At 39.1% G+C, this 16,566-nt stretch overlaps 1 protein-coding gene across 1 annotated transcript; it reads right to left on the bottom strand.

The window, feature by feature from the left end:
- Positions 1–4,870: 4,870 nt before the first annotated feature.
- inka2 (inka box actin regulator 2) lies at positions 4,871–14,137 on the bottom strand. Its single transcript, XM_089010200.1, has 2 exons — positions 13,883–14,137; positions 4,871–8,928 (listed from the first exon to the last, which is right to left on the bottom strand). The coding sequence occupies exons 1-2, from the start codon at positions 14,132–14,134 to the stop codon at positions 7,813–7,815; spliced, it is 1,368 nt and encodes a 455-aa protein (XP_088866326.1). The 5' UTR covers positions 14,135–14,137; the 3' UTR covers positions 4,871–7,812.
- Between the last annotated feature and the right edge of the window lie 2,429 nt (positions 14,138–16,566).

The raw sequence follows: 16,566 nt of genomic DNA, 5'->3' as shown, positions 1-16,566 counted from the left end.
GCTTTTACGATTATAAATATATTATCCTAAATACAGTATATCATGTAAGCTGTACATTGTATAGTACTCAGCAAGTACAGAACCCCAATCTCTCTCTCACACACACACATACACACGCACACACTCACTCACACAATTCAGCAACATGGTGACCTATTTAACATCGCAGGGAGCCTGTTCAGAGGCAACATCTGCACACGCCGCTGCTTCTTCTGCCTCTGAACACTTTTCGTCGAATTCAAACACTAGCAAATGAAGCATTATACATTCATTTTACGTCTATCGCACACTGTGGCATGAATAATGTTCCATGAAGCAAATTTTAATGTATGAACGACATCGTTGCACCCATCAGCAGAATTCGAGTGGGAGGCTGGATTGTGAGCAGCCGGCCAGATGTTAAATCCTGCAATAATTCGCCCCAGTTTTAACTCTTTATCTTACGTTCCAATCTGGTTCTGCTGTGTGGTTTTAGGGGGACTATAAAAGTGTATGTGTGTGTCTTTCTTTCCATGCATCCATCCATCCATCCATCCATCCAGCCATCCATCGACAAATAAACTCAGACGGGTTACTCAATTTCTTTTTTCGAAAAACACGTTCAATGAAATGAAAAATCCAACAATTTGATCAAAATGAAAAATGGTAAATGGAGTGCACTTATATCACACTTTGGTGTCCAAAGTACTTCATTACAGTCCCATATTCACAAGTTTTTCATTCGTGTGCTTGCGTGTGTTTGTATGACTGTTCTTGTAAGGACCACAGTGATTTTATAGTTTATACCATACACAATGAGTACATTTTTGACAAGTGAGGACCTTTTGGCTGGTTCTCACAAGTTTTTCATTTGTGTGCTTGTGTGTGTTTGTATTCCTCCACGACAGTGATTTAATACCATACGTCACAGGTGTCAAAGTCAAGCCAAATCCGGCCCGCCACATCATTTTTTTCGGCCCGCGAAAGCAAATCAAACTTGTTAAATTCCATGATGATTGCTAAAATCTGAGCCAAAATTTCATATTTTTGGATGTCAACCACAATAAAAGTCATTATTCTTGACTTCAAATTTGAAAACGAGTTATTCATTAATTTGCTGTGTGCTCTATATGTAATATTTGAAGGGATTTAAACATTCTAATGGGTTCCCCAAATTCATAACGGCCCTCGAGAGGACACCATAACTACAATGTGGCCCGCGGCAAAAAATGACTTTGACACCCCTGCCATACGTAGTGAGGACATTATGAACGGCTCAATTTTTCCTTATACTTACTGAGAAAAAAACATGCTCGTATGTAATATTTCATTGCACAATTTTATGAACAAAATTTTCACATGTAAACCTGAATACTTTTAACAAGTTACAACATATCTCTAGCAATAATCAATTATTTTCTTTGTTGCAGAGCATTGTGGCTTTTTTTCTGTGGATAAATTGAATTTGTCCACAGCAAAAAAAAAAAAAAGAATTTGAATGTGCTTTTATGATGCATAATGTTTATGAAAAAAAAATGAATGATATTGCGGCGAAAAAAAACACGACAAAAATATTTCATTTAACTGATTTCAAAATAAAATTGACTGGAACGTTTCTTTCCGGAACTTTTGTTTCTTCTCGAGACTTTTCGCACGGACTTGTTTTCTCGGTGGACGACTTTGCTTTTTACGAGTAGCGATATTTGTTATAAATAACATTACTGCTAATGCTAATGACCCTTTGAAGGGAAAAGAAGAAGAGTGCTAATAATGACAAACACGGAATCGGTTAATATCTCAAAGTTATATTAAACTATGTTTCCCGTACAGACTTTCTTGTATACCGTACACATCTACAGATGTACAATAATCTTACAGAATACGGCAAAATACAGCCGGTTGACAGATATGTTAATTGAACAACTCGCTTGTCTTTTCAAGTCACCGTCATATGTATGTTTATGGAGCAGGTGTGCCTGGAATGCAGCTTCACTATTCAAACAGCGCAGCACAATCGTGATTATACAGTGTTCACACAAATAATATTTTTCATAACCCGTAGTGGGAGTGGTGTTTATCTCCAATGGTTCAGCATGCCGCCATTGAAGGCATCTCGTGTTTCCTATGGTGAGGGAAAGCAATGCTGACTGATTATGATTCTTTCACTTCTTCTACTTATAGTCTTCATGCTGACTGATTCTAAAAAGTGAAACGTGAGCGCATTCCGGCGCCGGGGTCAAGTAAGAGATGGTGGAGCTGTACAGCTGATGGATCACTTGAAAGATGAGCGATGTGGTTGGGGAAAAATGAATCAGAATATCATCGCACTATTCACAGGCATGTGTTGGTGTAACCGTAATCACTCTGTGTAAGTGGTGTTATATAAATCTATATTTTATATTTACCATACCATACCACACCACACCATACCATACCATACCATACCATACCATACCATACCATACCATATACCATACCATACATATTTATTTATATAGCGCTTGAACAACAGCTGAAGCTGTAACAAAGCACTTAACACAGACAACTATCATATACAGGAAATAAAGCAGTCACAAAGATAGTAGAAAGCACCAGGGAGTAAAACTAAGATCACATCTGAATCAAGCTGAGTCAAATGTCAAAGAGTACAAGTGAGTACAATTTCAACGTCCAGCCCAATGACATCTGTGATCGCATTGCTCTCATTACAGGGTGACCCAAAAAGAAGCCTATCCATGAAAATTTCAATTGTGGCTTAGATTAAAAAGCTATTTATTTAAAATTACAACCAAACATTATTCAGTTTATACAAGACCATTGACCAGAGTTTCAGCTGTTTCTGTCAATTTTTAGTCAATTTATGGCTTTTCCAAGATGTGTTCCAAATGTCTGCCATTTCGTTGCAAGCCAAACCGTATTCGTCCGACAAAGTTGTCAATCACTTTTCCACACTCCTCTTTCGGGAGGGTGACCCATAAAGATGCGTCCTACTGAGTCCCTCACTGCAGCAATGTTTTCAAAGAGTTTTAAAAAGTGAACTATGCTATTTGCTGTGGTAGACAATCTTTCATAAATGTAAACATTGACAGAAATAGCTGAAACTCTGGTCAATGGTCTTCCATAAACTGAATAATGTGTGGTTGTAATTTTAAATAAATAGCTTTTTAATCAAAGCCACAATGGAAATTTTCATGGGTACGCATCTTTTTGGGTCACCCTTTATTTGAGACGTGTTTCTTGCTCCTCTATCATCTATTCAAAGCTTCACACAAGAAGGAATACAAATCTGCACCACGTGTATGATAAATGCCTATTTAAAAGCATCTCTCGATTTTAATTTGAAAAGGGCAATTTTATTTTTTATTTATGATTATTGCCCTGATGTTTAATATGCAGCATAGAAGTCTATATCTTGGGTTGTGTGAGAGCAACAGCTGACAAGTCGAAGGCAGGAGGGGGTGGAGGCGTGAGGAAGGGGGGCAGGCCGAAGGCGGGGTTCGATGTCCAGACAGTCCGCTGCTGGAATCCCGAGGGAAACTGAATTAGATGAGACGACAGCACTACTGTTGCAGCTGTTGGTTTCTTTCTCTCAAGTACATTTCACAAACATGCAAGCTCTTCTTTAAGTCTGGTGATGATTATTAAAAATAAATAAATTCTGGGGAACCCTGTGCATTTTAGCACAATACATTTAGTATGATGGAGAGTAAGAAAAAAATATTCCTTAAATTAACATTCGTTTTACCATTGAATTACTTGTTTGATTGTATTCGATGGGTCCGTTTTTATTTTATCAATATTTTATTTACATTTTTAATTACATTTAATTAATTTTTTTGCCTCTTCTACCAGAGTACAGTGATACCTCAGTTTACGATCGCTTTCGCTCATGAACTTTTCACCTTACGAACATTAAATTTACGAGAATACAATCTTGGCATACAAACTAGTTTTCGGCGGACGAACCAAATCAGACAGCGCCACGGTTTGCTGGCGAAATAGTTTTTGGCGGATGAACACCAAACCACATGATCGAACAGTGCCACAGTGGCTCGCGGACTAGTTTTCCACATCCCTTTGAGTGCAGCCGTGGTTTGTTATCCAGTGGTGTACTTTTGCTATTATGGGACCAAAAAAGACCCCACCACAGGCTGGTGTTAAACCGAAGAGGACACAAAAGAAAATTACGGTCGAGCAGAAGAAGGAGATCATCAAAAAATACGAACGACGTGTGCGTTTGTGTGACTTAGCGTCCCAGTACCAGTATGCTAAGTCGACCATTGCTACGTGTGGCTATGGGTGTTTGTGTTGTCTAAGCAACGGTCTCAGACAATAGAAGAGGTTGAAAAACTTATGTCGATTTGGATTAACGAAAAGCAGCTAGCATGGGACCGTGCGAGTGAGGGTATTATCGCTGAGAAGGTAAATAAAACGACTTTATTATACTGTAGTTTATTTAATTACAATACGAGAGCACATTTATTATACATAAAATAAGGTATATTCTGTGTAGTTTTAAGCCTTATTTAGTAGAAAATTATGTTTTATGGGGACCTGGGAACTGATTATTTTTATTTTAATGGTTTCTTATGGGAAATAAATGTTCGGCAGGTGAACTTTTCGCCTTACACACACTTTCTGGGAACCAATTAAGTTTGTAAGCCGATGTATCACTGTATTTGTATCCAGTTCAAAAGATGTCAGTTAATGTTTTCATTGTGTTTCAGTTAATTTTTTTTCCAGAAAATAATGTTTTTGGCCAAGCACTTACTTACACCTGCAGTTGTTGTAAAAAATGCAAATTAAAGACATATTGTGCAAAAATATTTTTTCAATTGATTGATAAATCAAAGTTGCAATACAATCCATAAAAACAACACTCCTGTTTCTCAAAACGAATTTATTGTATACAAAGAGTCAATGACAAGTATACAAAAGAAAAAACATCAAAACTGATGATGAGATTTCCACACTTGTGAGCAAACAAATCAATTATGTGACACATCCACTTAGAAGTCGTCAGGCCTTTTTGTAATGCGACCGTGTGTGTGTGTGTGTGTGTGTGTGTGTGTGTGTGTGCGTGTGTGTGTGTGCGTGTGTGTGTGTGTGTGTGTGTGTGTGTGTGTGTGTGTGTGTGTGTGTGTGTGTGTGTGTGTGTGTGTGTGTGTGTGACCTGGATCCTGAGACTGCACCATATGGATCAACTGGCCAAAAGAATGAGGCTTAATCCCTGACGATTTCTCTGGATTTGTCAATTTGACAAAACCAATCAGTCGTAAATTACATTTATAAGATTGTCTCTTCCATTTATAATTAGTTCAAACAACAGAATATGCTGAAAAGTGTTTTACTTTGAATAATTGTATCTTACATTTTGGATTCTTTTGTGATTATCTTTATGGTATTATGTATAGATGGCTACAAGATGGCGCCAGGGTGTAGCTGCCTTTACAGCAGCCGCTATACTTTTTGTTCTTCTTTCTTCCTTTCATAACTGCTACTCTAAATTGGGAATTTCTCCATTGTGAGACTAATCATATTTGTTTAAATGTTCTGCTTATTATTAATATTGTCAGTGGTCCGAGTGTAATACGGAGAATAGCAGTTCAGTACAGTCCCAGTCTTACTCTATTTCAAATTTCCTAAGAGCAGATGGCAGTCTGCGATATGTTATGCCATTCTCACGCCCACTTTTTCTGCCAGCAGCCCATGTGGGCCGACAGTTGACTCAGTGTGCGCACACAGCAGAGTCATTAAGAATATGTGACATGACAGCTGGCAAAAAAGAAAACAGCGCTCCGAATGTAACTGAAGTGAACTAGTCATGCACTCCATTGCCCTCATGTCCTGCTGGGGCCGAGATGATGGTCCAAAAATTGTTCGTGTTGTCTTCCAAGGGTAACGACAAAAAGCCAGTACAGTATTCTGAACTGTTTTAAGGTATACGTGTTCCATGTGACAGTTTTTTCCCCCCCATTTTAATTAAACGATATGACATTAATATTAAAAAAAAAAGCAGAGTGAAAGAAAAAAAACAGAAATAAAATGGTGATATCAAAGGTAATTACGGCACATTGTGTAGTATTTGTGAGTTGGCTTTATGGGCAGTGGTAAGAGTAGGTTAGTTCACTGAGAAACGTCTGGCTGTGGGTTGTGTTTCATGAATGACTCTTGAATTCCTATTCCTGATTTGTTTTCGATTATTTCCCCGTATCCAGAACTAAAAATAAAAATCGCAAAGCACTAAACCAGGGGTGTCAAAGTCATTTTTTGCCGCGGGCCACATTGTAGTTATGGTTTCCTCTCGAGGGCCATTATGAATTTGGGGAACCCATTAGAATGTTTAAATCCCTTCAAATATTACATATAGAGCACACAGCAAATTAATGAATAACTCGTTTTCAAATCTGAAGTCAAGAATAATGACTTTTATTGTGGATGACATCCAAAAATATGACATTTTGGATTTGGCATTTTAGCAATCATCATGGAATTTAACAAGTTTGATTTGCTTCCGCGGGCCGAAAAAAATGATGTGGCGGGCCGGATTTGGCCCGCGGGCCTTGACTTTGACACCTGTGCATTAGAATGTAACTCAACAGTTGGTACATGGGAGAACCAACTGTTGACCAACCCCAAAGAATTCTAATATAAAACAAATACTAGGTCACAATGTAATATAAAACAGTCAAATGTGCATTTTATATGTATCAGAAGGCCACCAATACCCCTGAGCCCAAAGTCAGTGGGGATCGGCCCCCTGTACCCGTGACCCTAAATTAGCGCTACAGAAAATGGGCTTTGTTCTTGAATTTTTCGTGGCTATAACATATCTGGCCTTCATCCAATCAGTTCAGCAATGTCTTTATCTGAATGGTAATGGTGCTTCCTTATTAGCAGCGTGAACCAACCACCATTGGTACTTTTGTTGTTTCAAAGTCGGTAGTCTGTAGTTTTCATCCTCTAAATGAGAGACTGTTGCTTTATAGGAGGGGCGGTCACGTTGTGTAATTGGACTATTCAATAGTTTGATTATAAATATTGGGGCTCTTAAGTACTTTGACTTTGGTGACTATTTAGTTATCATCCCTTTTGCAAAAATACGTGTCAGATTTTCTCTGATCATGGCTTGCGTAAAGGTCCGTAGACACTTTCAAAGGAAGGTTGTCTGAACCACTAACAACTCCACTGGTATGTTATCATGTTGAAGACAAATGGTAGGCAGCATATTGGATGCAAAGACCAAGGTTAACTTCAGGATAGGCGCCACAAGTTCCTTGGTCGCTGGAGTTGTGCTCACAGTGTTGATGGAGCAGTTTTAGTGTTTTGGTGCCATGTTAAAAAGTGACAAATACACAATGCCGTGCATGAAGTGCTGCTTCCAAAGGTGAAAAAGCTTTTGTCTGATATTCTAGTAACCTAAAGAAGATAAGCCATCGGCCCAGCAGTGTATAGGGTGGGATTTCCTGTGGCTGACTTCTATGAGACTAGACAAAAAGATGAGTTTCCCAACAATTTTGGAAACTGAAAGAATGTTTCAATGAGCATAATGTATAGTGATGTCACTGCAAACACAAACGCATGCAACCCAAGAGTGTAGGGTGTGGTAAAACTCTTGACAGTACCATCTTCTGGAATAGTCTGCTCCAGTAAGACATCCAGAAGTAAATGAAAACACAAAAAGTATACAAAAGACAAAATTGTTCAGATTGTCAGACAAGCGGATCACCAAACTTGCGGGTGTGACATGTCACAAACTGTTTTGGATAACAGTCATTCATTCAGTCTGCACCTGCTGTTGATGCAATGTGGAGTTGGTCTCTATGTCAACCATCAGACCCACACAGCTGTGTTGTAGTCAAACAAGGGATGCATTTTCCGCAATCGACCTTCTGGTGGTCTCCGGTCGAAGTAAATTCCTGCAAATGGCTTCTCATGGAACTGTCGTAAGTAGTTTTGGTTATTCGGTAGCATTTCCGGTTGCCCTTTACTCTGCTGACTGCTGGCCCAGAAAGGCAGGTAGAAGCTGCCTTTTGAATTTTTTGGAAGCAATTTTTTAGGCCTCTTGACCAGTTCACCCTCTGAGATCTCTGGTGCCATCCAGCCAGGCCTCTCCTTCAGCAGCTTGTCCCGATCTGGACGGACGCCTCGGAGGAACTTCTTGAAGATGTTTGTCGTGAGCGAGAACTTCCTGCAGATCTCTTGAGATCGGCTCAAGCGCAGCGGGTGAGCTGGAGTGTCGGGTCTGTCGCTAACCCCGTCCGCCAGAATTATTCGAGTCTCCTCTTCTTCCTGCCTTTCTCCTTCCGGTTCTATCTCTGGCAAGTCCAGCCAATTACCTACAAGGTCAGCAAAAACATTGTCACCAAGCACTAAGGGTTGGCGGTTGCGGCTTTGGTTCATGAGGGACGCAGTCCAGTCGTCTGCGTCATCTGTGCTGTCCTGGGAGTAGTCATTGTCCATGGACGGACCTTCTTTTGACAGACTGTCAATGATGCCTGGCAGATCCACTGGTTGGTTGCACTTGGGAGGCTGGGTGTAGGGTTCGGGTGGAGGGTTCCCCACCGTGGGTCCATAGAAATCCACCTGTGGTGCTGAGTAGCCTGACCACCTTCGTGGTACAGCCTCCAGGTCTCCTTCCTCACTTCTCTCCATTTCCAGACTGGACATGGACATTGTCCCTTCACTGTATCTGCTTTGTGATAACTCCATAGACAGCTCTGGACTCGGGCTAGAAACGTTGGATAAGTGCAACCTGGTATCCGCTTCTGAAGCACTCATGAATGTTGTGTTAGAATTTGTCATATCCTGCAGATGTTTCCGTCCTCGAGCTGACAGGTTGAGGTTGTCTAGAGCGGTCTGCACCTGAAGTAGTTTGAGTTCTTGGAGCGCGCCCATCATAGAATTCATCTGAGCATGGAGGCCATCTCCTGCTTCTTTCATGGACATCTAGAGTGTGAAAAGAGAGATGAGAATCAAAACATGGACATTTCCACCTCACCGTGTCCAAAACTGGACCCACCAGACGTTCCTCTTTTTAATCCAATTACAACAGCGTGAATTGACAGAATGAAATATGACAGCAGGTTTACAGGCTGTTTTAGCGGAACATCCACATTGACCCATATGGCTGCCATTCAAAAGTGAATCCAACCCATGACAGCTGCAAAACAGAGCAGCTTTCCCCTTCACACTCATTCAGCCTTTACTTGCCAAAACAAATTGTGTATGCTCTTCCCTGAGCTGTAATGTAAAGTGAACCCACACAATAACTCACTCCATTTGTAAATATCCTCAAGTTTGCTGCACATGCATCACTCTATACTTGCTAAAAAATGTAATTAGGATATTCAAGTTTGTTTTTCATGCATTTTTATCTGTTGCTGCTGCTGTAATCACACACTTGTCATCTTCCTCCTCCTCCTCCTCCTCTTTGTTTTTTGCCTCTCATCTGTTCGAGAGGCTGAGTCATGTGATCGTACATCTTCTCTTGAAGTCACACAGACAGACAAAATGCCCCGGTGGAAACGTTCTGAATCATTTGCCCTTCTTGACCCGCATTGTGAATCACCGGCATTGTGCTTTGTCTTCATCCATGGACATTGGATGGATATAGTACATACTTTTGTTCAATTAAAAAAAAAAAAAAAAAAAAAAAAAAAAACATTAGTATTTTGATGTACTTAATTTTAACATGAATGCACACGATTAAAATATGATCAACCTATTTTCCTCTGTTTTCCTCAAAAATAAATGCCATCGGCATGTTTCAGCCCCATTTGATAGTCGATAGTTGATTGGGGCTCATTCAAGCGAATTTTTAATATGGATTCGGCCAAATATGAACTCTGGATTTTAAGCAAAATGGCTGCTTCATATAAATATTTCTGACTTTAGATCTCGAAAAAACTATTAATACATCGGAAGAATACGTTGCAACTCCAATATTCCTAACAATGACAAGATAATAATAAAATACCATTCAAGTCTCCTCTTACCGTCTAGGAAGTCATCCTGTCACCATCATCTCACACATGCACCAACATGAGAGGACCCCATGCAGGATGCATGTATATATGTAGCCGTCTCACATGGGGGGTAACCAATCAGACCTGTCTAGATTTATCCCTCAACTGTGTAAAGGGGGGTGGATGATGGAGGAAGGGTGGGGGGCACGATGACAATAGGAGGCGAGTCTGGCAGTAAGAGTCAGTTGGGGGTGGAATTGTCGGTGTCTTCTGCCATATGTTTACTTAATGAGAGTCTATGGCTTCAATTATGAATGTTTACATATGGAAGAGTGGAAGGATCTGTATCAACAACAGATTGTGATATGTGACTGTGAGACCCCCGCCACTACACCCCCCCACACAAACCCTACCTTTCACACACACACCCTCAAAACTCATAAGCCCTGTGGGAGGAGGGCAAGTTGTGTAATGTTTGTAATGTGGGAAGAAACACACTTGTGATTCATAAGGAGAGGTCAAAATGGTAGCCATGGGACAACATTTCATAGAACTAAATACATTAAAAAATTGTAAAATATGGAATGGAATGAATTTTGAAAACATAATTTTGAGAAGGAATCGTAATAATAATAATAATAATTAGTAATAATAATAATAATAATAATAATAATAATAATAATAATAATAATAAAAATAATAATAATAATGATAATAATAATAATAATAATAATACGAATAATAAGAATACAAATAATAAGAATATGAATAAGACTACGAATAACAATAAGAATACTACTACTACTACTACTACTGATAATAAAAATAATAATAATAATAATAATAAGAAGAAGAAGAAGAATGAGAATAACAATTATTAAAATAATAATAATAATACTAATAATAATAACAATAATAATAATAATAATAATAATAATAATAATAGAAGAAGAAAAAACTAATAAAAAATTAATAATAATAATAATAATAATATAATAATAATACATTTCATTTATAAGCGCCTTTTAAAACTCTCAAGGACACTTTACAGTCACAGGGTATTTTTTTCTGCGGGTGAGCAGCGGCAGCAATAATAATAATAATAATAATAATAATGCATATTAGCATATTTGACAATAAAGCTGACTTTGAATAATAATAATAATAATAATAATAATAATTATTATTATTATCAACATATCATCATAATCATCATATTGCATTGAAAACCATTTTTTCAAACCTAAAACAAATATCATCTAACCCCAAAAACTCACCAAACAAATTAACATTTTATTTCACACACATGCATACATAACTGCCTCCTGTGTTGCTCACACATGAGAAGATTGTTGTTTGTGTGGTTGGTTGGTGGGGGGGGGGGGGGTGGCTTTATAACATTGAGGTTATCAGACTCCTTCCTGCTCCCCCAATCGGCTCATTAAAAATGAATGGTGCTGTGTGTGTGTGTGTGTGTGTGTGTGTGTGTGTGTGTGCGTGCGTGCGTGCGTGCGTGCGTGCGTGTGTGTGTGTGTGTGTGTGTGTGTGTGTGTGTGTGTGTGTGTGTATCAAGGACACAGGATTGTAGGCTTCTGTGGAGCACATTCACAGAGGGTCTCTCTTTATGGTGGAACGTCAACATCAACAGGCAAATAAAAGTGTGAAGCAGCAACAGTCCTGTCTGGAACGAGTGAAGCTTGCTTAGGACCTTTCTGGTGACATCCAACCAGATAAGACATGAAAACAAACTTCCACGTGTCCGTGTTTTGAACCTGACAAATACTGAGCTGCAACAGACGATGACATTTAGCTATGTGAAATTTGATAGACGTGTTTGTCGTGACCCACCAAAACCTCTCTAAATCCTATGCCTGAAAACATAGAGGAAGTCTGTCATTTTGAATCATTTGAAGAGGTTCTTCAAATACAAATTTCTCCTACATATCCTTTTGAAAATTGAGTGTCCGTCCCAAAGTCAAGTTAGTTCCATTGAACAGATATGGAATTTGACAGATACATCGATCACAAGTAGCCATATCAAAAGTACCAAAAACTTGTGCCGGAAAAGACAGAAGAAGCCTGCTGTTCAAACCTTAATTTTTCCAAATGTCTGACCCCAACCAACGCCAGCTGCATTCAATCAGGTTGAACCAAGTTAAACCAAGTCCCAAAAACCTACACCTGAAAATACACACTGAAGACAATTTGGTTCAAAAATGCCTTTTTAAGTAATGATCTGGTTGGCGACCAACGGGTGGCGCTGTCGGCCCCGCCTGCACCTGCGTAGGTGCTGGTCGTCCCGATCAGTGGCAGACTGCCACGTTCTGATTGGCGACCAACGGTTAGCGCTGTCGGCCCTGCCTGAAGCCGCGCAGATGCTGGTCGTTCCAATCAGTGGCAGTCAAAAGGACTCCCGGCACGACCAGTCGGTGGCGGGTCATTGTATGCAATTGTATGCATTGTGCATTGTCTATGCATTGTATGCTGTGCATGTGTTTGTTTCATCTTGGCAGACTTTTACTCTTGGTTTTTCCTTTGATACTTTGTATTTTTCTGTTCAGATGATTTTAATGTTTTAGATTTTGTTCCTGTTGACTTTATTTTAATACAATTTCTCAAATACAACCTGCTGCTCCCTCCTGCCTGCATTTTGCGATCCACAACTGCCATCACCACCTTGCAAACCGCGACACATTCACTCTCATTCCCAAATTTATTCGAGAATTGAAAATATGACGTAGAGCGCCATTCACAAATTTGTTTGGGTGTTGTTTTGTCATGCTTGCGTGCTGATAAAGTGCTGGCCATGGACTCTGGCAATGTTTTTTCTTTTCCGCAAGGGAGCAGCATTCCCTTATTTTTCCATGTTAGCGCTTTGTTCCAGCTTCGGCTGTTGTTAAAGCGCTATACAAAACAATATGTATGTATTGCATTGTATTTTGGACAGCTTCCCTCCTTTCAAGCTCATATAACTCCAGACCTATATAATTTAATAATTAGCTATTTTTCTGTTGATAGGAGAGAGTCTAAGATTTCTTATACTGCATTCTGTGGGTGAGCAGCGGCACTCAACCCGGAATAGCTCAAATAGATAGAAAGCTAGCGAGATAGCTAATAGATAGCCAATTGATAGCGAGCTAGCGAGGCAGCCAGCTAGATAGTGAATAGTTAGCTAGATAGCAAGCTAACCAGCCAAATAGCTAGGCAGCCAGCTGGAGCTAATAGATAGCAAATAGCGAGCAAATGATAACCCTAGTGGAGGATAAGGCAGCTCGGAAAATGAATGAATAAATGTTTTCATAAACATTACATAATATAAACACAGCACTAGTAATATCAATATATAAATCAATTATATACATACATCAATATAAATATATCAATACCAATATAAATATAGAAATATAAATATAGAAATCTATATACATTTACATAATATAGAAATCTATATGAATCAATATGTATAATGTATTGTAATATATGCAATATACACTGCTAAGTAAGGGAACACTGGGAGTTACATTGTGTAGTTTTAGTGTTTTCTTTATTTAAAGTGTCCTTGAGTTTTGAAAGGCGCTTAGAAATTAAATGTATTATTATTATTAGTAGTGGTATTTGTAGTAGTAGTAGTAGTAGTAGAAGTAGTAGTAGTAGTAGTAGTAGTAGTAGTAGTAGTAGTAGCAGTAGTAGTAGTCATTTGTCTATTTATTTTCAGATATTTAAGTTAGAATGACGAGAAAGAAGCGTTTAGTTTGGAAGTCATACGAGTCCATGCGTCATGGCATTACCAACACATGTAGGTCAAACAATATATATCAGCTAGCCTGACGAAAATATGTATATCAAAGCATCCAAATTTGAATTATTTTTGTCCTTAATGCATAACTTGTACACGGCACGGGTGAAAAAAGGAAAGGGCAAAAAAAAAAACATACCAGCTCCTGCTTCAATCTACGCAGACAAATGTCCATGCTCTTCTTCTTTGACATCTCGCGTTGAAAAGAGAAAATCACGCCAAATGTCACGCAACGTGTCGCATCGTGATTGAGGTCTTTGCTCTGCAGCTGCAGCGTGGGGGAGACCAGAAGTAAAGTCTGTGAAATCTTCACTTCGTGCGATGCCAAACGAGTCAGAAGCCGAGTGAGAAGTGCTCGTTCTTGCGCGCGCCCGCGCGTGTCTCCGTCCATTCAACTTTCGGTTGCTTCTCCAATACTGAGCCAGCCAGCCAGCATCGTGGGCGTGGAATCGTGTTCATATGAGTAACCACGAGGGGAAATCAAGTCGTATCCCTGTATTTTAGAGGCTATATGCATGAATATGTTCATATTTTTTTCTTTTCCAACGTCACGTTTTTGCAAGAATTTACTATCTATAGTTCAATGCAGATGTTGTGAAAAAGTCGATCTCAAATGCAAAAGATGAGGGAGGCACTTAAAGGATAACCGACGCCTCTGGAAAAGTTGTGTCCATAATTTGTAAAATCACTTCAAATGACCTACTGAGCGTATTTTACAAAGATTCCACCCCATATAGCTATATTTTACGTTTTAAGATTCGCGCTGAACATTCAGGAAGTCTTGTTTTCGAGTTGATGACGATGCTTGACGAGACACGTCTGGAACGCCCCTGACCGAGAAAGCGACAAACAATGCATTTTGGGTACTTTGTTTGGTCTAAAAACTTTGTGCGTGTTGATCCGTGTTGATGGCGAAATTAGAAGGAAAACACAAATAATGCGATGGTGAATTGTGTGTTGCACCAAGACTACTATTTGATACTAGTTGACACAAATTCCCAGCAGACAAATCAGCCCATTTCCAACGGAGCTTGGGCACCATCTTGTGCATTTTCTGGGACGCTACATTTCAGTCCAGATGCTTCAAAATGACACGGATGGACTCCTTTAATTGATTGCAAACATTTATGCTTTCCTCTTCAGAACTATTTGAATCATATTCATAACTGGATGAGTAACAAGAAATAATCTTCTACAAATCTGAAGCCATTGTTTTGATTGTAGAGCAAGGCAAGACGTCCTGGCGTAACGCGTAACGTCACGAGCAAGGGGGCGGGACCTTCTGAAACTGCATCTCCGGGGTCATTTTGCAGTAGTTTTGGGACACTTTAACTCATTTTTATTGGTGTTTTGCATTTTACTAAAAATACCAGCCTGCGTGTTTTGCGTATTTTAGATGCTATAAAACGTTTTTCTGATGTCAGTTAGGAAACAAAAAAATGGTGTTGGTTGTCCTTTAAGTTTATTTGATTTGACATGTGTGTGCAATGAACACGCTATGCTGGTTTTTACAATGTACCAACTGTTATTTTTTCATGTCAGATACATACTCTACTTTTTGTCCTTGAGAGGTTTAAAAAGCCTTTATAAATACAATGTATTATTTTTAGAGTGGACTAAAATTATGCATAAGCATAAGTGCTACGACACTGACACCTAGTGGTCATAATCATAGACTGCGCCAGGATGTGTGAAAAAAAAGCTGTTTTATATTAATAATACATTTCATTTATAAGCGCCTTCCTGTGGTTGGGAGTCTTTTACTGAGGGAGTTGCTTGCTCTGTAGCCACAAAGGGACATAAGTCTTCTTGTGCCGGTCCCAAGCCCGGATAAATACAGAGGGTTGTGTCAGGAAGGGCATCCGACGTAAAAGTTTGGCCAAAACAAACATGCGGATCAAACCTCTAAAGATGGCTGTGGCGACCCCGTCAAGGGAAAAGCCGAAAGGAGAAGATTTATAAGCGCCTTTCAAAACTCTCAAGGTCACTTTATAGTTTTTCTGTGGGTGAGGAGCGGCAGCCACATGCGCCAGTGTTCACTCAACCCGGAATAACTCGAATAGATAGAAAGTTAGCTGGCTAGCTAATCGAGAACTATTAGCTAGCTAGCTAGATAGCTAGCTACATAGCTTACAGATAGCAAATAGCATATTGATAGCAAATATATAGCTAGCTTGGTAGCCAGGTAGCTAGCTAATAGATAGCAAATAGAATGACTTTAGGAGAAAGAAATCAGTTTCTCAAAGTGAGAGTTTTCAGTCCAGGAAGGTTTGATGCGTCACATCCAATTTTTGGAACTCATGAGAGTTTTACCCTCAAATGTATATGATTCATAACGAATTAACAAACATGGCCACCAAAATATAAATCCTTCACAATTTGGTCGCGTTGGTCCATTTGGTGCATAAGATTTCAATTTTATCGCAAAGAATTCAATTCATAATTCAAATAATTTTGTATTGTTTATAATTGTTCATACTTTTTGAGAATTAATCCATACAAGTAGAACTCATTGTAACAATATAGTTGGAAATGTTGTGATTGAATGTATCGTTCTCATTCAGGGCAATAGATTGCATTAGCCTTTATTTGTCTAACAGTCGAGACATTTACATTTCCCAGCAGCATTTTGTCACTTGTCCATCCAAAATGACATCATCGTGCTCAGGGAATAACCAACCGTGGCTCAACTTCAGAAAACATTTACTTAATTTACTTGTATTCATATTTAACATCCTTTTTACCAAATATTGTATCATGGATGAATCTATATTTCACTTATTAAAGTTTTTTTTAAATGGCTGGAAGACTCAAATTAATGAA

The sequence above is a fragment of the Hippocampus bargibanti genome, linkage group LG12 (assembly GCF_051943395.1).
Source record: "Hippocampus bargibanti isolate YZ-2025 linkage group LG12, ASM5194339v1, whole genome shotgun sequence".
NCBI lineage: Eukaryota > Metazoa > Chordata > Actinopteri > Syngnathiformes > Syngnathidae > Hippocampus > Hippocampus bargibanti.
Note: the sequence above shows the minus strand (reverse complement) of the source record. Positions and strands in the feature narration are given on the sequence as shown.

Excerpts from the sequence above, each read along its gene's own strand:
- inka2 (XM_089010200.1), bottom strand. The coding sequence starts at position 14,134 with ATGGACGGAGACACGCGCGGGCGCGCGCAAGAACGAGCACTTCTCACT. Across the intron at positions 8,929-13,882 it reads GTAGATTGAAGCAGGAGCTG|ATGTCCATGAAAGAAGCAGG; the intron begins GTATGTTTTTTT and ends TTCACACTCTAG.